Raw genomic sequence first — 19,449 nt, forward strand, 5'->3', positions numbered from 1 at the left:
AATGCCATGCATAGAGTGTATTACAGTTAAATATTAGCACAAATCAAATGGTTCTGTTAGAAAACTGATCTTGGGCTGGGCATGACAATACATACCTGTCAGCTCAGCACTTGGAAGGTGGAGGCAAGGAAAATCAGGAGTTCAAAGTCACCTTCAACTGAACAGTGAGTTCAAGGCCAGACTAGGCCACATAAACCTGACAGAAGAAGAAGGAAGGCAGGAAGGAAAAGTATGCTGTCTGCTTATCCTTCCAATCAGTGCAATCAGAGCTCGGCCATTTCTCCTACCTAACACCAGTCTGTCTCCAGCCTGGGCCTGGACCCTAATGAATGCATAATCAGACCTCACAGCCTGAAGCCATAAGCTGAAACCAAGCGATATTAACAAGAATCAGACCATGTCACATAAGATCCTATCTCTATATAAATTATAGAGACAGACACTGTTGCCAAAGCTGCCTTAGAGCTGTCATTGTTTAACAGGAACGACAAATTGTCTATACAGCCAGAGGGGTGTTGCTTCAAAATCTCCCTCTTCAATACAGGGGCATCTCCTCTCCCTGCAAATGCCACACAGAGAGTGTCATGGGGGAAATCGCCTCATCCTTGTAGGACTCAGGTTCCCATGTATAAAATACGAGGGTAGGTGAGTCATCACCGAAAGATCTTCCAGCTCTCGAAGTCTATTCTGTGAAGCCCATTCGGATGTCCTTAGGTCAGACTAACAATGCAATAACAGGCATCAAGCAGTTAAAGTATGTTGGCCACTGTGCTAAGTGTCTGCACAGATACCTCATTTAACCCTCACAGCTATTCTACAAAGAAGCGTGCCAGGGGAAGGCCTGAGGCTAGCCGGCTGAGGGCTTCCTTGCCATCACAGAGCTGGGCTCCTGTCTGAGAACCCAGATTCTGGAAGTGTTCACACCAGCTGCTAACAGTGGCTCCTGAGGCTACACTTGAGCATGCTTTTCTCCTGAAGCGGGTCTTCACTCTTGGTATGTGCTGTAGTCCCTAACCAACCAGGCTCCAAACAACACTTCCGGTACTGACACCGGGAAAATTGATGTTCTGTGCTCCTCCACCACAAAGTCACTGGAGAGTCTGGGCTCCTTTTGTCCAGTCTCTACTCCCTTTGCTCTTTGATTTTTGCTTTGAAGTCTTCGAAGTACTCATCATCCTGAAGGCGCTCTAGGGAGCCCTTGATACATAGTGTTTGCCTTGCCTTATGGATGAAGTGTAGAAAGGTAGCAAGTTAGCCAAGGTCACCTGGCCCACAGACGGCATCGCCTGGCTCCTGGCCAGCACTGCCTCCAAACCCTTGACCTCTGTGCTAGATTAGGTTTTTCGCTACTGTTACTGCATTGTTATTTCAACTTTTAACAAGGCAGGTAACTCACATCTGCTGTGGTGTGCTTTACTGGGATCTAACTCACTGTTCTGTTGTTGTGCTAGCTTCTGCCTTCTGTTTTGGTTGTTATATTTTGCCTTTGGAGATAGGGTCTCCTGGAACCCAAGCTGCTCTCAAACTTGCTCGGTACGGGAAGATGACCTGAATCTGATTCTCCTGCCTCTACCTCCCAGGATCTGCTATTATAAACTTCGTATTCGCATCTTAACAGAGTCACTTCAAAATGAACAAACTTGTTCCCTGAAGATGTATTTTACCTTTAATTATGTGGCTCTTGGTGGAGAGTATGTATATGTGAGCACAGGTACATGGAAACCTTGCTTCCAGTTGAGAACTCCGATCCTGTGTCAAGGCTGGACCCTGACAGAAACCAAAGACTGTGCATTCCCTGGAGCTGGAGTTACAGCCGCTGTGAGCAACTTGCCAAGGGTGCCAGGACCAGAGTGTGATTCTCAGATGTACACAGAGCCAGGTGTTTGGGGACTGGAGCCATAGCTCAGTATTAGAGAGTTTGCTGTCTCCAGGGGACCTGAGTTCAGTTGCCAGACGGTTCACAACCACCTACAACTCTCTAGATCCAGTTGATCTGATACCCTCTTCTGGCCTCTCTCTCTCTCTCTCTCTCTCTCTCTCTCTCTCTCTCTCTCTCTCTCTCTCTCCCCCCCCCTCTCTCTCTTGCACACACACACACACACACGCACGCACACACACAATTTTTTATTTTTTTTATTTTATGTGTGTTTTGCCTGTATGTATGTCTGTAAACTACGTGTGTGCCAGTACTGAAGGAAGCCAGAAGTTAATGGCGCCCCTGGAAGTGTAGCTATAGACAGTTGTGAGCTGTCATACATAACGTGTTGGAAATCAAACCTGAATCCTCTGGTTTTGGTTTTTGTTTTTTTTTTTTTTATCATAGCACATGCTTGTAATCCCAGAGCAAAGGAGGTAAAGACAGGTGAGTGGTTCCTAAGGACCAAAGCCCATGCATATGCACACATACATATACAGATCTCTCGTGCACATGCACATGCATGTGTGTGTGAGTGTGTTCCCAGATTCATCCCAAATCAGTCAATTGCTAATTTATATACAATGTACAGGTAAACCAATGAGACTCAGTGCATAAAAGAGCAGAAAGACAGACGACAATCATTTCTAAGATTCCTCCCTGCTAGGGTTGGGGATTTAGCTCAGCGGTAGAGCACTTGCCTAGCAAGTGCAAGGCCTTGGGTTCGGTCCCCAGCTCCGGAAAGAAAAAAGAAAAAAGAAAGAAAGAAAAAAAAAACAAACAAAGATTCCTCCCTGCTGTGGAGAGCTCTTACTCTGCCTGCCAAGGGAACTTGGCTTGCTTGTCCTTCTGGTGTCCTCATTCACTGTCCTTTAGGCCACTGGATTTCCAAGATCCTACTACCCACCCCCAAGCTAAGCCCACCAAGAGCCAAAAAACACTTCATTAAACTGAAAAACCAAGCAATGACAATGTTCGTGAGGCAAACCCAAAGACCTGAGTTAGCTTCCCAGATCTCACCATGGAAGGAGAGCTGACCCTAAACGTTGTCATCTGACCCCACATGTGCTATGGCAGGTGCTGGAAATCAAACCTTGGTCCTCTAGACCTTTGTTTTCCTTACCAGCCGGTTGCTGTAGCACATGCTTGTAATCCCACTGCTAAGAAGGTGAAGACAGGCGGATTACAAACACAATAAATAAGATATGAACAAGCCAACAAAAAGCCCACGCTAGGCAAGCTACATCCCTAACCCTAAAACAATTTCATAATTTCTAAAATTTATATCCATGTGTTTGTGTGTTGGGGATTGCAGAGCACACGCCACGGTGCCCATGCGGAAGTCAGAGGACAACTTTCAGGAGTCTGTTCTCCACTTCTACCCTGTGGGCCCTGAGGATCAAACCCAGGTCATCGGCTTGGCAGCAAGTGCCTTGGCCTGTGTCTTAATTACTTTTCAATTGCTGCGACAAAGACCACGATCCAGACAACTCATAAAAGCATTTAATTTGGAGCTTACAGTTCCAGAGGGTTCATGACCATCATGGCACGTGGCAGCAGGCAGGCAGGCAAGCATGGTGCTGCAACAGTAGTTGAGAGCTTACATCTTTTTTTTTTTTTCTTTTTTTTTTTCAGAGCTGGGGACCGAACCCAGGGCCTTGTGCTTGCCTAAGCGCTCTACCACTGAGCTAAATCCCCAACCCCAAGAGCTTACATCTTAATCCACAATCAGGAGGCAGAGAAAGTTAACTGGAAATGGCATGGGCTTTGAAACTTTAAGGCTGACTCCAGTGACACACCTCCTCCAGCAAGGCCACACCTCCTAATCCTTCCCAAACAGCTCCACCAGCTCGGGACTAAGCATTCAAACACATGAATCTATGAGAGCCATTCTCATTCAAACCACCAGACTGCTGGGATTCTTTTCTTTTTTTTTTTTTTTTTTGGTTCTTTTTTCGAGCTGGGGACCGAACCCAGGGCCTTGGCGCTTCCTAGGCAAGCGCTCTACCACTGAGCTAAATCCCAACCCGGGATTATTTTCTAGAATATAAACTATGAAATGAATATGGAGCATTTCGAGAAGTTTACTGTTCTAGACATCTTGTTCAGAGAGGCAACATAAAGTATTTTCTTTTTCTTTCCATGCAGTAGAAAGCTAATAAAATAGGTTTCTGCCTCTTGCCAATCAACATCAGACTAAACAGGCAAATTCACACTATAGATATACCCTTTCAACTAAATAGAAAAATCTTAAGGAAAAACAGAAACTCCCACAAGGCAGTTAAATTACCCAGTTTACTTTGTTCTCCTGCTATGCCAACTGCTGTTTAGGCTTGATTATTTGCTCCTACTTTATAGCACTGCAATATAGGTGTAAGCGCCCTCTCTGCAGGTCTCTTCAGTTACATCTCTATAAAGAAATAGGGGTGAGGCAGCCTGGGTTTCTGTGAGAATTAAAAGATTTATAGATTAGCATCTTCCAAATTAGCAGGCTTGGACACGTGATCCTGGTTCTGCTACGCCCTGATCCCTAGTGAAAGCAATTAACAAGAAGGGTAACCGCAATCTGTCTTCTCCCCTAGGAGTCTGGCACCTCCCTGGGGAAAGCAGACCTCACACTGACAGTGCTGACAGCACCAAGTGTCTCAAGATCCCTTAATCCAAAGAGCTTTGGTCAAATCCTCCATGGGGACTACTTATCAGAGGGCGCCACAGAGCAGACTGGTGGGCAGCTCCTCATATTAGCCCTCATGGCAGAAGACAGGATGGAGGTTTAGAAGATGCCTGCTACCCACTTACTCTACTCTAGCTTTCCCCAAGTGTAGACTAACTGGATATTGACACTGTGCCTGGTACAGTGTGCACTAGCAGACCACAGCAAATCCTTATTTTTAAAAGGGGCTGGGGCTAGAAGAATGGCTCAACAGTTAAAACACGACCTTGTAATCATGAGAACCAAAGTTCAACTCTTCAGAAACCCACATAAATACTGGGTGGGCATAGTAGCCTGCCTGTACGTCTAGCCTTGAAAAGCTAAGAAACTGGATCCCTCAGAGCAAGCTGGCCACCAAGACTAGTGACGCTGGCAAGCTCTGGGCTTCGCTGAGGTGAACAAGGTGGAAAAGCAACCGGGATGATTCCTGACACAGCCTTGGGCCTCTACCTGCACATGCACCCACACACGTTGTGTGGTTTGAATAGGAATAGTCCCATAGACCCTCATGTTTCAATGCTTGGCCCATAAAGGGAGTGGCACTACTAGGAGATGTGGGGACAGGCTTTGAAGTCTCAGAGGCTCACCACCTGCCTAGTGGTCTACATTTTTTTCCTGTTGCCTGCTGATCTGAATGTAGAACTCTTCATTCCTTCTCTAGCATCACATCTGCCTGCATTTCCCACCATGATGGTAATGGACTAAACCTCTGAACAGCAAGTCAATTAGAATTTCTCAATTAAATATTTTTCTTTGTAAGAGTTGTCATGGTCATGGTCTCTTCACGGCAACAGAAACCCTGAGACACATGTGTATACACATGTGTACACATGCAAAACATACATACACATGTACTTGCCACCACACACATAAAAACACAAAAACTGAACTAAATAAATCCTTACTGAATAAATAAATAAATAAATAAATAAATAAATAGGTGAATAAAAGTCTGACCCAGAGAAAGTATTCAAGGATGGAGGGATGACGCAGCCATTAAAGGCTAGATTACAACCAAACATATAAGAAAGTACTCAATAAATATTTGTTGAAGAAATGAAAAAACTTGAGAAGAAATGTCTTAGGTATCAGGAAAGGAAGACATGATATTTATTATGAACCTATGTGTGACACATTATAAGCTATTAAGAGATGAAGTAGCATTATGGGCTCTGGGGCTAGAGCTGTACAAATCCCCGTGGCCACCAGCCACAAACAGTAGGCCTTAGACAAGTCTCTCAAAATCAGCCAATGAGGGATCAGCCTCCTCTTTTGGTAGAAAAGAATAATAGGTACTTCGCCTGCAGGGCTCTTTCATCAAGTAGAAAAAGAAAACACAGATACACTGCCTAGCATGAAGCCTGGCACATGGAGGACTCGATACAGAAAAATGATAAAAATATAGCTTAGCTCAGTCAGTGTAGCATGCATGGAGCCTGAGGCACTGCTAAAAACTGTGTGTGGTGGTGTGTGCCAGGCTCAAAATCAACCTGGGGTACATGGAATCCTGTCTCAAAAGAGTCCTAGTGCATGCCTCTAACCCCTGGTCTCGGAAGACAGAGGCAGGAGGATCTCTCTGAGTCTGAGGCCTGCCTGGTCTGCATAATGAGTTCCAAGAGAGCCAGAGCTACATATGAGACCCCGTCTCAAAAAAGGGAGTGTGGGGGTGCGAAGGGATTACAGGCAGGAGACGGCCCTCTTCCAGAGCACACAGGCTAGATTTCCAGCATCCACATGGAGGCTAACCACTGTTTGTAACTCTAGCTCCAGGAGAATCTGGCCTCAGCAGTCACTAGACATACAAATGATTTCCATATAAACAGTCAAAACAACCATACACCTAAAATTTTAAATGGATACCTTCAAGACAACCCATAGTGTAAAGCTGCAAGATAATGGCTGTTGACCTAAGCTTAGGTCCCACAGTAGAAGAGTATAGACTCCCCAGTGTTGTCCTCTGATCTCTATGCACCCACACATACATCATACACTCACTATAATAATGTTTTATTTTAACTTAAAGAAAGGAAAAAATAATTAAACTATTCAGTCAATACAAACTTCTTTTAATTTCTAGTTTTTTTATTTAGTGTGTGTGTGTGTGTGTGTGTGTGTGTGTGTGTGTCCTCCATACAGTATGTGTGGAGGTCAAAGAACAACTTGTGGAAGCTAGCTCTGTCCTTCTGCCACATGGGTCCTGGGTGGAACTAAAGCTGTCAAGCCAATACCTGAAACGCTTCAAGAGCTCAATGCTAACATTTTAAAAAAGATATCGTTTTCATTTTTTTATTGTTCATTTATTTACTGTGCGTACATGTGCCACAGCCTGTGGACAGAGGAAAGAGGATGATGTCTGGGAGCTGGTTCTTCCTGGCTTGCGGGTTCTGGAGATTGAACTCAGGTTGGCAGGCTAGGCAGCAGTGACCTTGCCAGTCACCTCGTGAGCCCCCAATGTTAACAATTTTTGAAGCTTGCCGTGCGACACACATCCTAAACATGTGGCCTCACGCCTGTAAGTATAATAATCTCCCTTCTACAGGTAAGAAAACTGATGTGTAAAGCGTGACGTCAGGGATGGGCCACACGGGTGTCCAATCCAAGCAATACATGTATTTTGTCTCCGTTAGCAATCACTTAGTAGGCTGGAACAGATGCTCTGCAAAACAATATTTCGCAAATTCAACCCACAAATGGTAGGCGAGATTGGTTCAAGTAACTGAGGTTCAGAGAAGTTCTGCAACTTTCCTGAAGTCACCAAGAGCAGTCGACTACCTCAGGGAGTGGACACCTCCCCCAGCTCATTACCTTGTACAAGGGAAGAATCCCTTCAGCATTTACTATCGGTATTTCGGTGTCCCAAGACCATGAGCACTTGTGAAACCCTAAAGGCCGTACATGCCTGCCCTAACTGTCCTGATTAGTAATCAAAGCTTCCCTAGGCTATCCTGACTCTGACAGCTCCGGGTGAGCACCATGTCCATCTCCCCACCTTGAGCAAAGGGATGGATGAAAAGGCGGGGTGGGGGGGACGTGGGGGTGTAAACCACGGAAAGCGCATGCCCAGACGGCTCCATTTACGCACAGCTCACCTGGGAGTCCCGAAACTCCACCACCACGTTCTCGCTGCTCCAGCGCGCTGCCATCTCACAAGCCCGACCGTGGGGTGCCAGTCGGCGACCCTCCACTCCCACCCCAAGACCCGAGACTCCCTAGGTTAGTAAGCCCCACACAGCCAGCTAATAAATCCGGCCACGCCTCGTTCCCTGCCTTTCACTTGACCGCAACGCATTGGCTACTCCGATGATAGATCCCGCCTCTTCTGTTTTCTCCCCCAACCAGGGACCAGACCTGCCTCCAAAAACAGGAACGCCCCTTCATTTCGTCATCAGTACGAGTCACCCGGGCACCCCACTGCTGACACGCCCCCTGCCGTGAGCTCTGCCGGGAATTGTAGTCAAATGTCAGGTCAGCGTCAGTTACCCAGTAAGAGCCTGAGTTTAGAGAGCAGACGCTGGCGGCTGTCCTGTCTTGCTGGTAGTTGGATGTATCCCCCGTATTCTACTACATACAGCGTATAAACACAACCGACATCCGTACCAAAGTAAAATAACCTCTTCTGATACCTCTCATCAAGGCTTTGAAAAATCTGAGTTCACAATTCATTGTTTCATGTTGTACAGCCACGCCTCTTACATATCGAAGCTCCCGAGGTTCTCAGCAACACTTAGGGAGAGGGGACGGGGGACAAGTCCCTAAAGGTAAAACAATTTCATAATCATATTAACACGTTACTTTCATTTTCTCTCACAGTTGTACAGCCTCTCCCGAGGCTGTGTGGTACATAGGGAATGTACTCAGAGAAGTTGTTTAGACTGAATATTAAACGACTTGCCACTCTTTTTGATAACATCGTTTGGTTTTGGAAACTGTTATTTTTTTCACAGAAGATGTTAATGATACTTGCCATTTAACCATAATTTTTTTCTATTCATGGCTTTAATTTCTAATACTGTCAATACCTTTATCCACACAAACAGTTTTTGGAGTCTTAGATAATTTTTGAGGATGAAATAAAAAATAATCAGGAAGGTTCAGTATAGTAGGTAACAGTTGGCTTCGCTTCAATCCTATCTTTTGAAATCCCGGGTTACCTGGCTTAGCATCACTTTCTCTCGTGAAGTAGAAATGTACTGTCTTATTTAGCGGTTGTAAGGCCCGGCACGTTGTAAAGGCTCAAGTATAAACTATTATTGGTATTCCTCTCTGCAAATCGTTGCATGAGCAGAGAGAAGGTATTGGCTCCTTTCCCCGTGAGATGCTTGTTAGAAAGGTCAGACAAACTTGTCTGTAGGATAGGGTGACTGTCATCTCACTATCACCTGCCTGGAACAGTCCAGGTTTTACCACTATAACCAGCAAAAAAAAAAAAAAAATCTTGCATCCCAGAAAACCCCTCAGTACCAAAAAATGGAACAGGACAGCCTGGGCTTCACAGAGAAACCATGTCTTGAAAAATGAAACAAAACAAACAAAAACTATTGCAGGCTTAGAGGGAGATGGCTTATTGGATAAGAACATTTGCTTTGAAATCATGGGGAGCAGACTCTCAGGACTTTTGTAGTATGAAGAGTGAGTGTGTCCCAGTTGGATTCTTTCTGGATTCATTAATTCAATAATTATTTATTATTTCCAAGCTTCAGACGGGTCCCTGGACTGTTTTGTTGAAATCTGCTTGTTACTGCATATACAGGCTGCTCCATGCATGTTTGCCCTGGGTGAATGGGACCAGCAGATGGTCCCGCAGACCTTTGTAAGTCAGAGGGGTACTCTGTGCAACCGAAAGTAGTAACCTCCAGACGATTCAAGTACTTTTATGTGACTCTGTTTTAAAAGATTTGTTTTAGCTATTTAGTTTTTAAGTGTGTGTGTGTGTGTGTGTGTGTGTGTGTGTGTGTGTGTGTGTGTGTGTGTAGGAAGGAGGGTATGGGTTAGGGGGGTGGGGATGAGGATGTGCAAATGAGTGCAGTTGCCCAAGAAGGCCAAAAGAGGACATCAGATACCCAAGGACTGGAGTTACAGGTACTGGTGATCTGCTTGGTATGAATGCTGGGAATTGAACTCAGGTCCTCTGCAAGAGCGGTATTTGATGAGCCATCTCTCCATCCCTGGGTAATCCTGTACATCTAGGAACATAGAATCGTCAGTCATTTTCCTGAATGCTTTCTCTCCTATCCTCCTATCGGTTTTTTCTCTCAAATTGAAACTCTTTAAAAAGAACAGTAACAGCCAAGTAGTAGTAGTGCAGCCTTTAATCCTAGGGAGACAGAGGTAGGCAGATCTCTGAGTTTGAGGCCAGCCTGGGCTACAAAGCGAAGTTCTAGGACAGCCTGGGCTATACCAAGAAGCCATGCCTTGAAAAACAAAACAAACGAACAAAACTATTACAGTCCTAGAGGGAGATGGCTTACTGAATAAGAACATTTACTTTGAAATCACAAAGAGGGGGCTGGAGAGATGGCTCAGTGGTTAAGAGCACTGACTGCTCTTCCAGAGGTCATGAGTTCAATTCCCAGCAACCACATGGTGGCTCATAACCATCTGTAATGAGATCTGATGCCCTCTTCTGGTGTATCTGAAGACAGCGACAGTATACTCACATACATGAAATAAATAGATAAAATCTTAAAAAAAAAAAAAAAAAGAAAGAAAGAAAGAAAGAAAGAAATCACAAAGAGCAGAATCTCAGGACTTGTGTAATAAATCTAGGCTCCGGTGTGGACCTGTAACTCCGGATCTAGTTTGGTGTCGACGGGACAAGAGGATCACTGGTTTGCTGGTGTTCATTTTAACTGAGAAAACATGACCTCAAGGTTCAGGAAGAGGGAGGGGGAGAGGGAGAGGGAGAGGGAGAGGGAGGGGAAGGGGAAGAGGAAATAGAAGGAGAGGGAGAGGGAGAGGGAGAGGGAAATAAAAAAAAGAGGAGAGAGAGGCCATGCCACAAAACAACAGGATGAGGAAACCTGCTGCCGCCTTCTGCTCTCCCCATGCACAGGAGCAATTGCACGTGAATGAACACAAACACACACGCTCAGATACTCATGCAAGTCCGCACAAATGCTAAAGAAAAACTTTCTAGAGCTAATTGTAATGTCAAGTTCTAATCAATCCCAGAACTCAGGGTGCGTTATCACAACAGGATCCTGAAGGGGCTGGAGAGATAGGTCATCCATTAAACCATTGGCTGCTCTTCCAGAGATCTGGAGCCCTGCTTGGGGCTTCTCGCAGCAGCTATAAGGGAATCTGATGCCCTCTTCTGGCCCTTGTAAGGACCTGCAGCACACACACACACACACATAAACATAAAAATCGTTTAAATCTTAAAAAAAAAAAAAAAAAGAAAGAAAAAGAAAAGAAAGAAAGAAAAAAAGAAAAAATTCAATCCCTAAACATGACTTTAAATCCTAGCATCTGAGAGGCAGACAGCTGGATCTGTGTGAATTCAAGGACAGCCTGGTCTACCTAGCGAGTTTCCCGCCAGCCAGAGCTACATGGTGAAACCCTGTCCCACAAACAAACAAATAAATAAAATGATTATTTTTAAGATCACTGGCTATCAGGAGTTAGACCAGCCTCCATATCATAGTGAGGCCTCCCCCCGAAGAGGAAACTATTTTCCCTAAACACCCCCACCTTTCTTCTGTCACCCAGTTCCCTCCAATCCCCAATTCTCTATCACAAAGGACCGTGACTGCTCTGAAAGTAAAGACCAGTCCAGCCACAAAACGAGGATCCACTCCTACGAAGTGAGATTGCAGGCACGCCGCTCCATATCCAGGGAAAATACAATCTTCTGTGCCTGTTCAGGAAATCACATCAGAATCAACGAATGTGTTAGTTTTCACTGGAAGCAGTAAATAGCGTATAGCTCTGCTGAACAAGTGGTTCCATAGGTCAGGTTTGGCTGGTACTTGAGAGCATGACTGGAAATTACAGCAGGAAAAGGTAGAAAAGAGCTAGTTAGGAAGGTCCTGCTGGTGTATTTAGGTTGGTTTAGGCCATAGCTAGAGGGAAGGATATTTCAAAGCTCTGTCTGTCCAGAGAAGCTCTGTCTGTCCTTAGGTAGCTTGGTAATGTGCTGGGTCACCCTTATTGGAGCTTTATGGCAATACTTCCCGGACTCTCAGCTCTCTTGCTCCAGGTCTCCCAAGCTTTTCTTTTTAAAAGACGGGGGTCTCATGTAGGCCAGACTGGCCTGGCACTCGCTGTAGCTCAGATGATCTTGATCTGATCCTCCTGCCTCCACCTCTCACGTGTCAGGATAACAACAGGAAAACCTGGTTTCCACGCCTCCAAATCTTCCTGTCGTGCGCTGCAAGCACAGAAGGTACTTTGGGTTTCGGGTCCTCGCTCTCTGTTCTCTCGGCGCCTTCTTCCTTTCATGTAAAAAGAATGTAAGACGACAAAGCATTCGTGCCTTCCCAATTGCTTCCTCGGGCCCTTCTTTAACGTCTTCCACCCACGCTGTGTCCCACCCACAAAGTCATGTCATGGCTCTGTCATCAAAGAGCGGAGACTCTAAAGTAAAAATCAAAAGTGCTCTGGCTGCTTCTTCATTCCTGTGCACATCGGAGAGTCATGGGTGAGTGTCCTGTCTGAGGCAGAGGCCGAGAAACCTTGGTCCTTGTCACACAGACCTCAATAAACTGACCATGAAACGGGGCTCTTGCTTTCCTGTCTTTCTAGAAGGTCATTTAATTAGCCAAGCCACTTGAAGAGAAGATACACGGCAAACCTAGAAACCTAGGGCCTCAGCTAGCCATATATAAACACAGTTGTGTTTTTCCTTTTCACTCCGGGAGAGGTGGCTCAGTGGTTAAGAGCACTGACTGCTCTTCCAGAGGTCCTGAGTTCAATTCCCAGCAACCACATGGTGGCCCACAACCATCTATAGAGTGACCTGATGTCCTCTTCTGGTGTGTCTGAAGACAGCAACCGTGTACTCACATGCATAAAATCTTTAAAAAAAAAGAAAAAGAAACATAGGTTTGTCCCATAACTTAGCTACTATAAATAGAGCCTCAGGAAACACTGATGTGCTGGTTAGTATGTAATGATGGGGTTGACATGGAATCCTTTTGGTAAATATTCAGGAGTGGTACAGCTACAGTAGATCTATTTTTGTTTTTGTTTTGTTTTGTTTTATTGAGGAACCTTGATATTATATCCAGACTGGCTGGACTATTTTACATTCCTATCAGCATGATATAAAACAACCCCCATCTTCTTCTTCTGTTTCCTCCTCTGCAGGATGCACCAATGACTCATTGCTCCCCATCACCACTGCTGAATCCTCTTACACCTAGAAACCTTGAACCCTTGCTCTGAGACCCACTAGTAGTCTTCCTCTCTCTGTCAATCATCGAATATTTGCGGATGTGCTCACACATTCAGCCTTGTGGCTTTGCATATTTGGTTGCTTTTTCTCTACTCAAATTTTTGTCTTTTTGAGCAAAACAGTAAAAACAAAAAAGAGCTTTGAGAGGACTCAGAAGGATAGCTCTCAGTGGAAGACGTTATCTTTCCCAGCGCAAGTCCTGGGGTCTCCCTCAAAACTGTGGAAAGGCCTCCCGTCCTCTGACAGAGAAGAGACGTCCTTATCTCCCTTGCTGTTTGAACTAAGGGCGCCCTGGATTGCTCACATACCTATGAGATGTATAAAACAGGCTTTGAGCATAGTTACCTGCATTTCCGCAATTGCTGTGGGTTTTTGCAACATCTTTTTCAGCAGCTCTTTCTTATAATAGAAGGTGGGTCAATCAATATTCACTAACCCAGCCTCATGAGAGTGTGCCACAAAGCAGCTCACCCAACCCAAGAGCAGTAAGAACATGAAGATAAAAACAGAAAAGGGGAAAGCAGAGAGGTCAAGGTCCTAGAGCAGTGCCTGGTGGTTATGAATGATTATTGCTCTGCCAGGAGGATCCAGGTTTGGTTCCCACAATTCATGTTGAGCAGCTCACAACTGCCTATAACTCCAGCCACAGAGGATCTGACACTCACTCTATGAGATACTCATAGCATCCGAACACATAAAAAAGGATTTACTGCCTTTCCCAGACACACACACACACACACACACACACACACACACACACACACACACACACACAGCTCTAGGAATCTAGCGCCCAGGACCCTAGTGTTAAACAAGTGTTTGACCACTAAGCTATAGTCTCAAAACTCCCTCCCCCACTTTTTTTTTTTGTTGGTGGGGAGGTCAGGTTCTTGCTAATTTACCCATGGTAGCTTTGAACTCACTGTGTAATCCAGGCAGGTCTTGAGCTCCCAATTCTATCTCAGCCTCTCAAGTGGTTAGGATTACAGTCGTGTGTCGCCAGTCTGCCTTCACACCAAATTGTGTGGGTGTAGGTGTGTACATGTGTGTCTACGTGCTCTGTGCACAGAGATACACATGTATGGGGGAGTGCATGCGTGTGTGTATGCAATGGGAGGTCAGGAGAGGCTGATACCAGGTGTCTCTTCCCACCACTCTCACCTTATGTACTGAAGCAAGGAGGGTGTGTGTGTCTGTCTGTCTGTCTGTCTGGGAAAGGCAGCAAATCCTTTTTTATGTGTTCAGATGCTATGAATAGAACAAGGATTCTCATGGAGACAAGAGGGAAATGGAGTCTCCGAGCTTGTCATTTTGGCTGGTCTAGCTAGCCAGCTTGCTCCGGGGATCCCCTGTCTTCAGCTCCCACGTGCTTGGATCACAGGAAGACTGCATGTCTGGCATTTACATGGGTACTGAGGATCCAAAGTCTTCTGTCTTTCACATTTTCCTCATGCTAGCATGGCCAATACCTCTACCCACCGAGCCATCTCCGCGGTCTCTCACAGTGGCCTCCAGATGGGACAAACAAGAACATGAAACTCCTCTAAGACTTCAGGATCGGGCCTGTGCCTGCCTGTTGCAATATCATGAACCAAAGCCAGGTAAAGGGTAGACCCAGCTCCTGAACCCCGGTTCCATACTGCAATGCCGCTTCCAAGAGAAAATTATAATTTGGGTACATGCACAGGGTGACGGCAAGGACAGTCTCTAAGATGGGCACCAAAGCTCAACGTTAGCATTTTCCAGAAAGAGTCGGCTTTGCTCAGCTGTTTAAGTGGCAGCCTAGGCGCAACATCCTTTTAATAAACGGTGGGATAGGATATAAAACTGCAGGCCAAATGGCTCATTTGCAAAAAAGAAATATAGCTAGAAGCTGTCCTCGTCTTTGTCATTTTGTTTAAAAGCATACAGAGCAAACAAAACTGTCATCTGGAGATCCCACGATGAGCATCGTCCCTTTAAAAGCACAGAAGCTCAGTTCCATTCCTACCGGCTGTGCGACCTTCTAGCATGCATGCGACACGTATTCATCTGTCCATGCAAATTCGCATGGCACAGGGGGATGGCAGCAAACACCTATAACCTTGGCACTCCGGAGGCAACAGTAGGAAGATCAAGAATTCAAATCAAGCCTCGGGGACTACACAGTGAGCTTCTGTCTCACAAGTAAAAGTAAGGAGCTGGAGAGATGGCTCAGTGGTTACGAGCATTCACTGCTCTTCAGAGGATCTGGGTTCAGTACCCAGCACCCACATGGTGGTTCCTAATCAGTTCCGGGAAATCTGACTCCCTCTTCTGACCTCTGTGGGCACTGCATGCACATGGTACTCATGTCTACATACACACAGGCAAAACATACACACTTAATGTCTAAATAAAAAATTTACATGGCCAGAGACAAAAAATCCTAAAAGACATATAAAGCAGCAAATGTTTCTCCTCTGATCTATCACCAGAACTCCCAAGCTCCACACTCTCTTTCCCAAGGGGACTACTCTGCTGTATCTCTCCAGTTTACGTATGTATACGTGGATATACAGAAATGTCATGTCTATGCTGAGAACAGATCTTTAGTTGAGGAAAAGGGAAGTTGCCTTCATTTCAAAAGGGGGCAAGTTTAAATCTCTCAGTTTCTTTGAGCTTTTGGATACCCCATGCCTCCAGGCGTGGAGAAAAATACCTGGGGATTTTTAAGACTGAGGATGACTTTGAACTCCTGATCTCCTGCCTCTACCTCTCCTGTGCCAAGACTGTAGGTATACAGCACCATGTTCCATTTATGCAATACTAGGGATTGAACCCGGAACTCTGTGCATGTTGGGTGAGCGCTCCTAGCACACTGAGCTCCACCCAAGCCTCCTTACTCTTCGTGCTTCTCCTGGGCACCGGTACTCTCTCTCTCATGACACAAACATTCTTATAGCAAACATCTCTGATGGCGCATGGCAAGTACTGCCCTGGATTTATCTCTGTCGCATTATCACCTATAAACCGGCCATCCCAGCACTTGGGAAGCAGGGGCAGGAAGCTTGGAAGTACAAGGGCTTCCTTGTTTCATCTCTTCCTGCTGGGATCCCCTTCTGGAGTGCCTGGGATCGACCCAAAGCCTAGCATAGGCATGGGAGCCAGGCAAGCACTCTACCACTGATCTAGATCCCCAATCCTGACATAGAGAATTACGGCAAACTTTGTGTAACTGAAAGCTGACCACAGATGTGTGAGTCAATGGTTGCTTTTAATATATTCACAAGCATACTCAACTCTGAGGTTAGAATAGTTCCACCACTTCAGAAAGAAACCCATTAATAGTCACTCTCCATCCTTGCTTTCAGGCCCAAGTGACCCTAATCTATCTTAATGCATTAGTCCACATTAGTGGACATTTCATGTAAGTAGAATCATATAACCATACAATTATGCGATTATTAAATTAATGACTTTTTCTATCTACCATGGTGTTTTTGAGGCTTATTCATGATCATCTATCAGCACTTTATTCCTTTTTATGGCTAAATGTTAGTTCATCGTTCATATATGAATATATATGAATATGAATACATATATATATATATATATATATATATATATGGGTTTTCAGACAGGGTTTTGTTATGTACCCCTGGCTGTCCTGAAACTCCTTCTGTAGACTGTTAGCCTTGAGCTCGCAGAGATCTGCCTGCCTCCGCCTCCTGAATGCTGGGATTAAAGGAGTGCACTACCACAGCCCAGCCATTGTATAGACACTATTATTGCTTTAACCTGTTGATTAATATGTGGATTGTTTCAAATCTTTGGTTATCCCAAACAATGCTGCAGCCTGCTGTGTTGGCACAGGCCTGTAATCCTAGCCACTGAGAGAAAGACATGTGAAGATCAGAAATTCAAGGGCATCCTTGTCTACACAGGGAATAAAGGGCTAACCTGGGCTGTGTAAGATCTGGTCTCCAACAAAACAAAACAAAAAAAAAAACAGAGTTGGAGAGACAGCTTCGTCAGTAAAGCACTTGCCATACATAGTAGGATCCAGGGCTGGGGAGGTGGGAATAGTCAGGTTCCTTGGGCTTACTGGCCAGTGAGTCATGGAGTTCAGGCTCAGTGAAGAGCCTATCTCAAAAAACAAGGCAGAGAAGTGATTGTGGAAGACCCTGTTCATCTCTTATAGTTTTCACGTTTGTCTATTCCTCCCCACACAAACAGGTACACCAGATACACACACACACACACACACACACACACACACACACACCAAGAAATGAGGTTGTATACATTCCTGTATAAGTTCTTTTGTGAACATATGTTTCATTTCCTTAGAAATATACCAAAAAGCTAGGTGTAGCCGCAAATACCTTTAATGTTAGCACTCGGGAAGCAGAGGAAGGTGGGTCTCTGAGGACACCAGCCTGGTCTACAGAGTGAGTTCCAGGACAGCCAGGACTACATGGATCAGCTTTGTCTTGAAAAACCAAATATGTATGTATAGGTATTATATACTATATATGCACATTATATATACACACAGTATATATATTTATATATAACATATATTTACATATATACACACACACCCCTAAGAATGAATTGACTGGATCATATTGTATATTTAATTTTTTTGGGGGGGCAGAATCTCACTGTGCAGCCCTGGCTGGACTGGAACTAGGTAGACCAGGCTGGCCTTAAGCAGAGACAGCCTCCTGCCTCCGTCTCCTTGGTGCTGAGATAGAAGATATGTGCCTACCACACTCAGCTTCTTTAATCTTCTTGAGAATCTGCCAGGCTACATTCCAAAGCAATCAACCATTTAATATTGCCAGTAGGAAGGTTTGAGGGTCTGGTCTCTCCACTTCTCCATAGCTGTTACCATCTTTCTCTGATTATAGGCATTCAAGTGGGTACAAAATGGTTGTTCTGAAGTTTATGAGAAAAGGAACTCCGTCTGTCTTGTTCACTATATTCTAAAGTCTAGGAGAGTGTCTGGAACTTCTCAGATATTAAATATTTTATTAGGGAATGGGTTATAACTCACTAGTAATGTACATGCCCAGCATATATGAAGTCCTAGCTTCAATCTCCAGCACCTGAGTTGGGGATAACTATATATGTATACACACATGCATGCACACACATATACATATATGTGTAGCAAATTAGATAAAACTACTTTGCTAAGACAGTTAGAATGTATTGGACTTCAAAAGTAGACGTGTCAAGAATCTAGGTTTTTTTTTTTTCCTGTAATGAACCACCTCTTTTCTGATACCATAGTCTTTCTTCTAAGAAAAAAATATTTCCTTTTTATAGATTTGTTATTGTTGGTATGCATTATGTGTCTACATGAATGAGTGCTACCTATGTGTGGGTGCCAGTGGAAACCAAGTGAGGTCACCAGATTCCTTGGAATTGGAGCTATGAATCAGACTCAGGTCCTCTGCAAGAGCAGTGGACCTTCTGCTGAGCCATCCCTCCAGCCTCTGGGAAGTTTCTTTAGTTTCTTCAGATCACTCAGTTCAGTTTTAGAAGTGCACAAATTCCTGATTGAGACACATAATATTCCGGATATTATCTGTGTGTTTGTTTTATATTTACTTTTACAAGATTTTAAATTTACTAAGTTTTTAAAGATGAATGCCTTGACTGTGTGCATGTGTGTGTATCACACATCTGGGATTATGGATGGTTGTGATTCATCACAGGAATGAATATGGGGCCTCTGCAAGAACAAGTGCTCTTAAGCCCTAAGCCAACTCTCCAGCCCCTAGATACATACAGACACACAGACAGACACACACACACACAGACACACAGACACACAGACACACACACACACAGTTTTTCAAAACAGGATTTCTCTCTGTGGCCCTAGGTGTGCTGGAACTTGCTTTGTAGACCAGGCTGGCATGAAATTGAGATATCTCCCTGCCTCTGCCTTTCAAAGGGTGATATTAAAGTGTGCACCACAGCCATGATATTTTTTGCATTAGTTTTTCTTATGAAACTAATTTTCTTTATTCGGGACATCTTCCTGTGGCCTTCTAGGCAGGTCGCACTGGAAGAGACTGGTCTAGTAGTCCTTTTTATGTCTCTCCAACTCCATTTTTGGAAGTACCTGACACACTTGACAGAGTGACAAGAGGAAGTTAGGCTAGTGACACGGTGCTCAGCGCTGAGTACTTGAAAAATTATTTGCTCAATAAATAAGCAAAATGAATATATGAGAAAGACTGGGGTTGACCTGGAAAGGTGAGTCTCTGTTGCAAAACGCAATTTGGTCAACAAATATTTGAGTACTGTGTCCTTGCCTTGTGGCTCTCCCTCAAAATACATGGTAAACAAAACAGCAACCGGCCTTGGGCAAGGAGTTTCTACACCCACTTCTTAGCTGCATGATTCTATTCTACTGTTTTGTTTTTTTATCTATTGATTTTGAGG

At 44.7% G+C, this 19,449-nt stretch overlaps 1 protein-coding gene across 1 annotated transcript in view; it reads right to left on the reverse strand.

Moving 5' to 3' along the window:
- Wdr59 (WD repeat domain 59) overlaps positions 1-7,846 on the reverse strand; it is a 66,668-nt gene extending 58,822 nt beyond the window's left edge. The window contains exon 1 of the mRNA XM_032887517.1: positions 7,718-7,846. Within this exon, the coding sequence (XP_032743408.1) occupies positions 7,718-7,771 (54 nt within the window). The 5' untranslated portion in view covers positions 7,772-7,846. The remainder of the gene's footprint in view (positions 1-7,717) is intronic.
- Positions 7,847-19,449: the final 11,603 nt, after the last annotated feature.

The sequence above is a fragment of the Rattus rattus genome, chromosome 17, assembly GCF_011064425.1.
Source record: "Rattus rattus isolate New Zealand chromosome 17, Rrattus_CSIRO_v1, whole genome shotgun sequence".
In the NCBI taxonomy this organism is placed as follows: domain Eukaryota; kingdom Metazoa; phylum Chordata; class Mammalia; order Rodentia; family Muridae; genus Rattus; species Rattus rattus.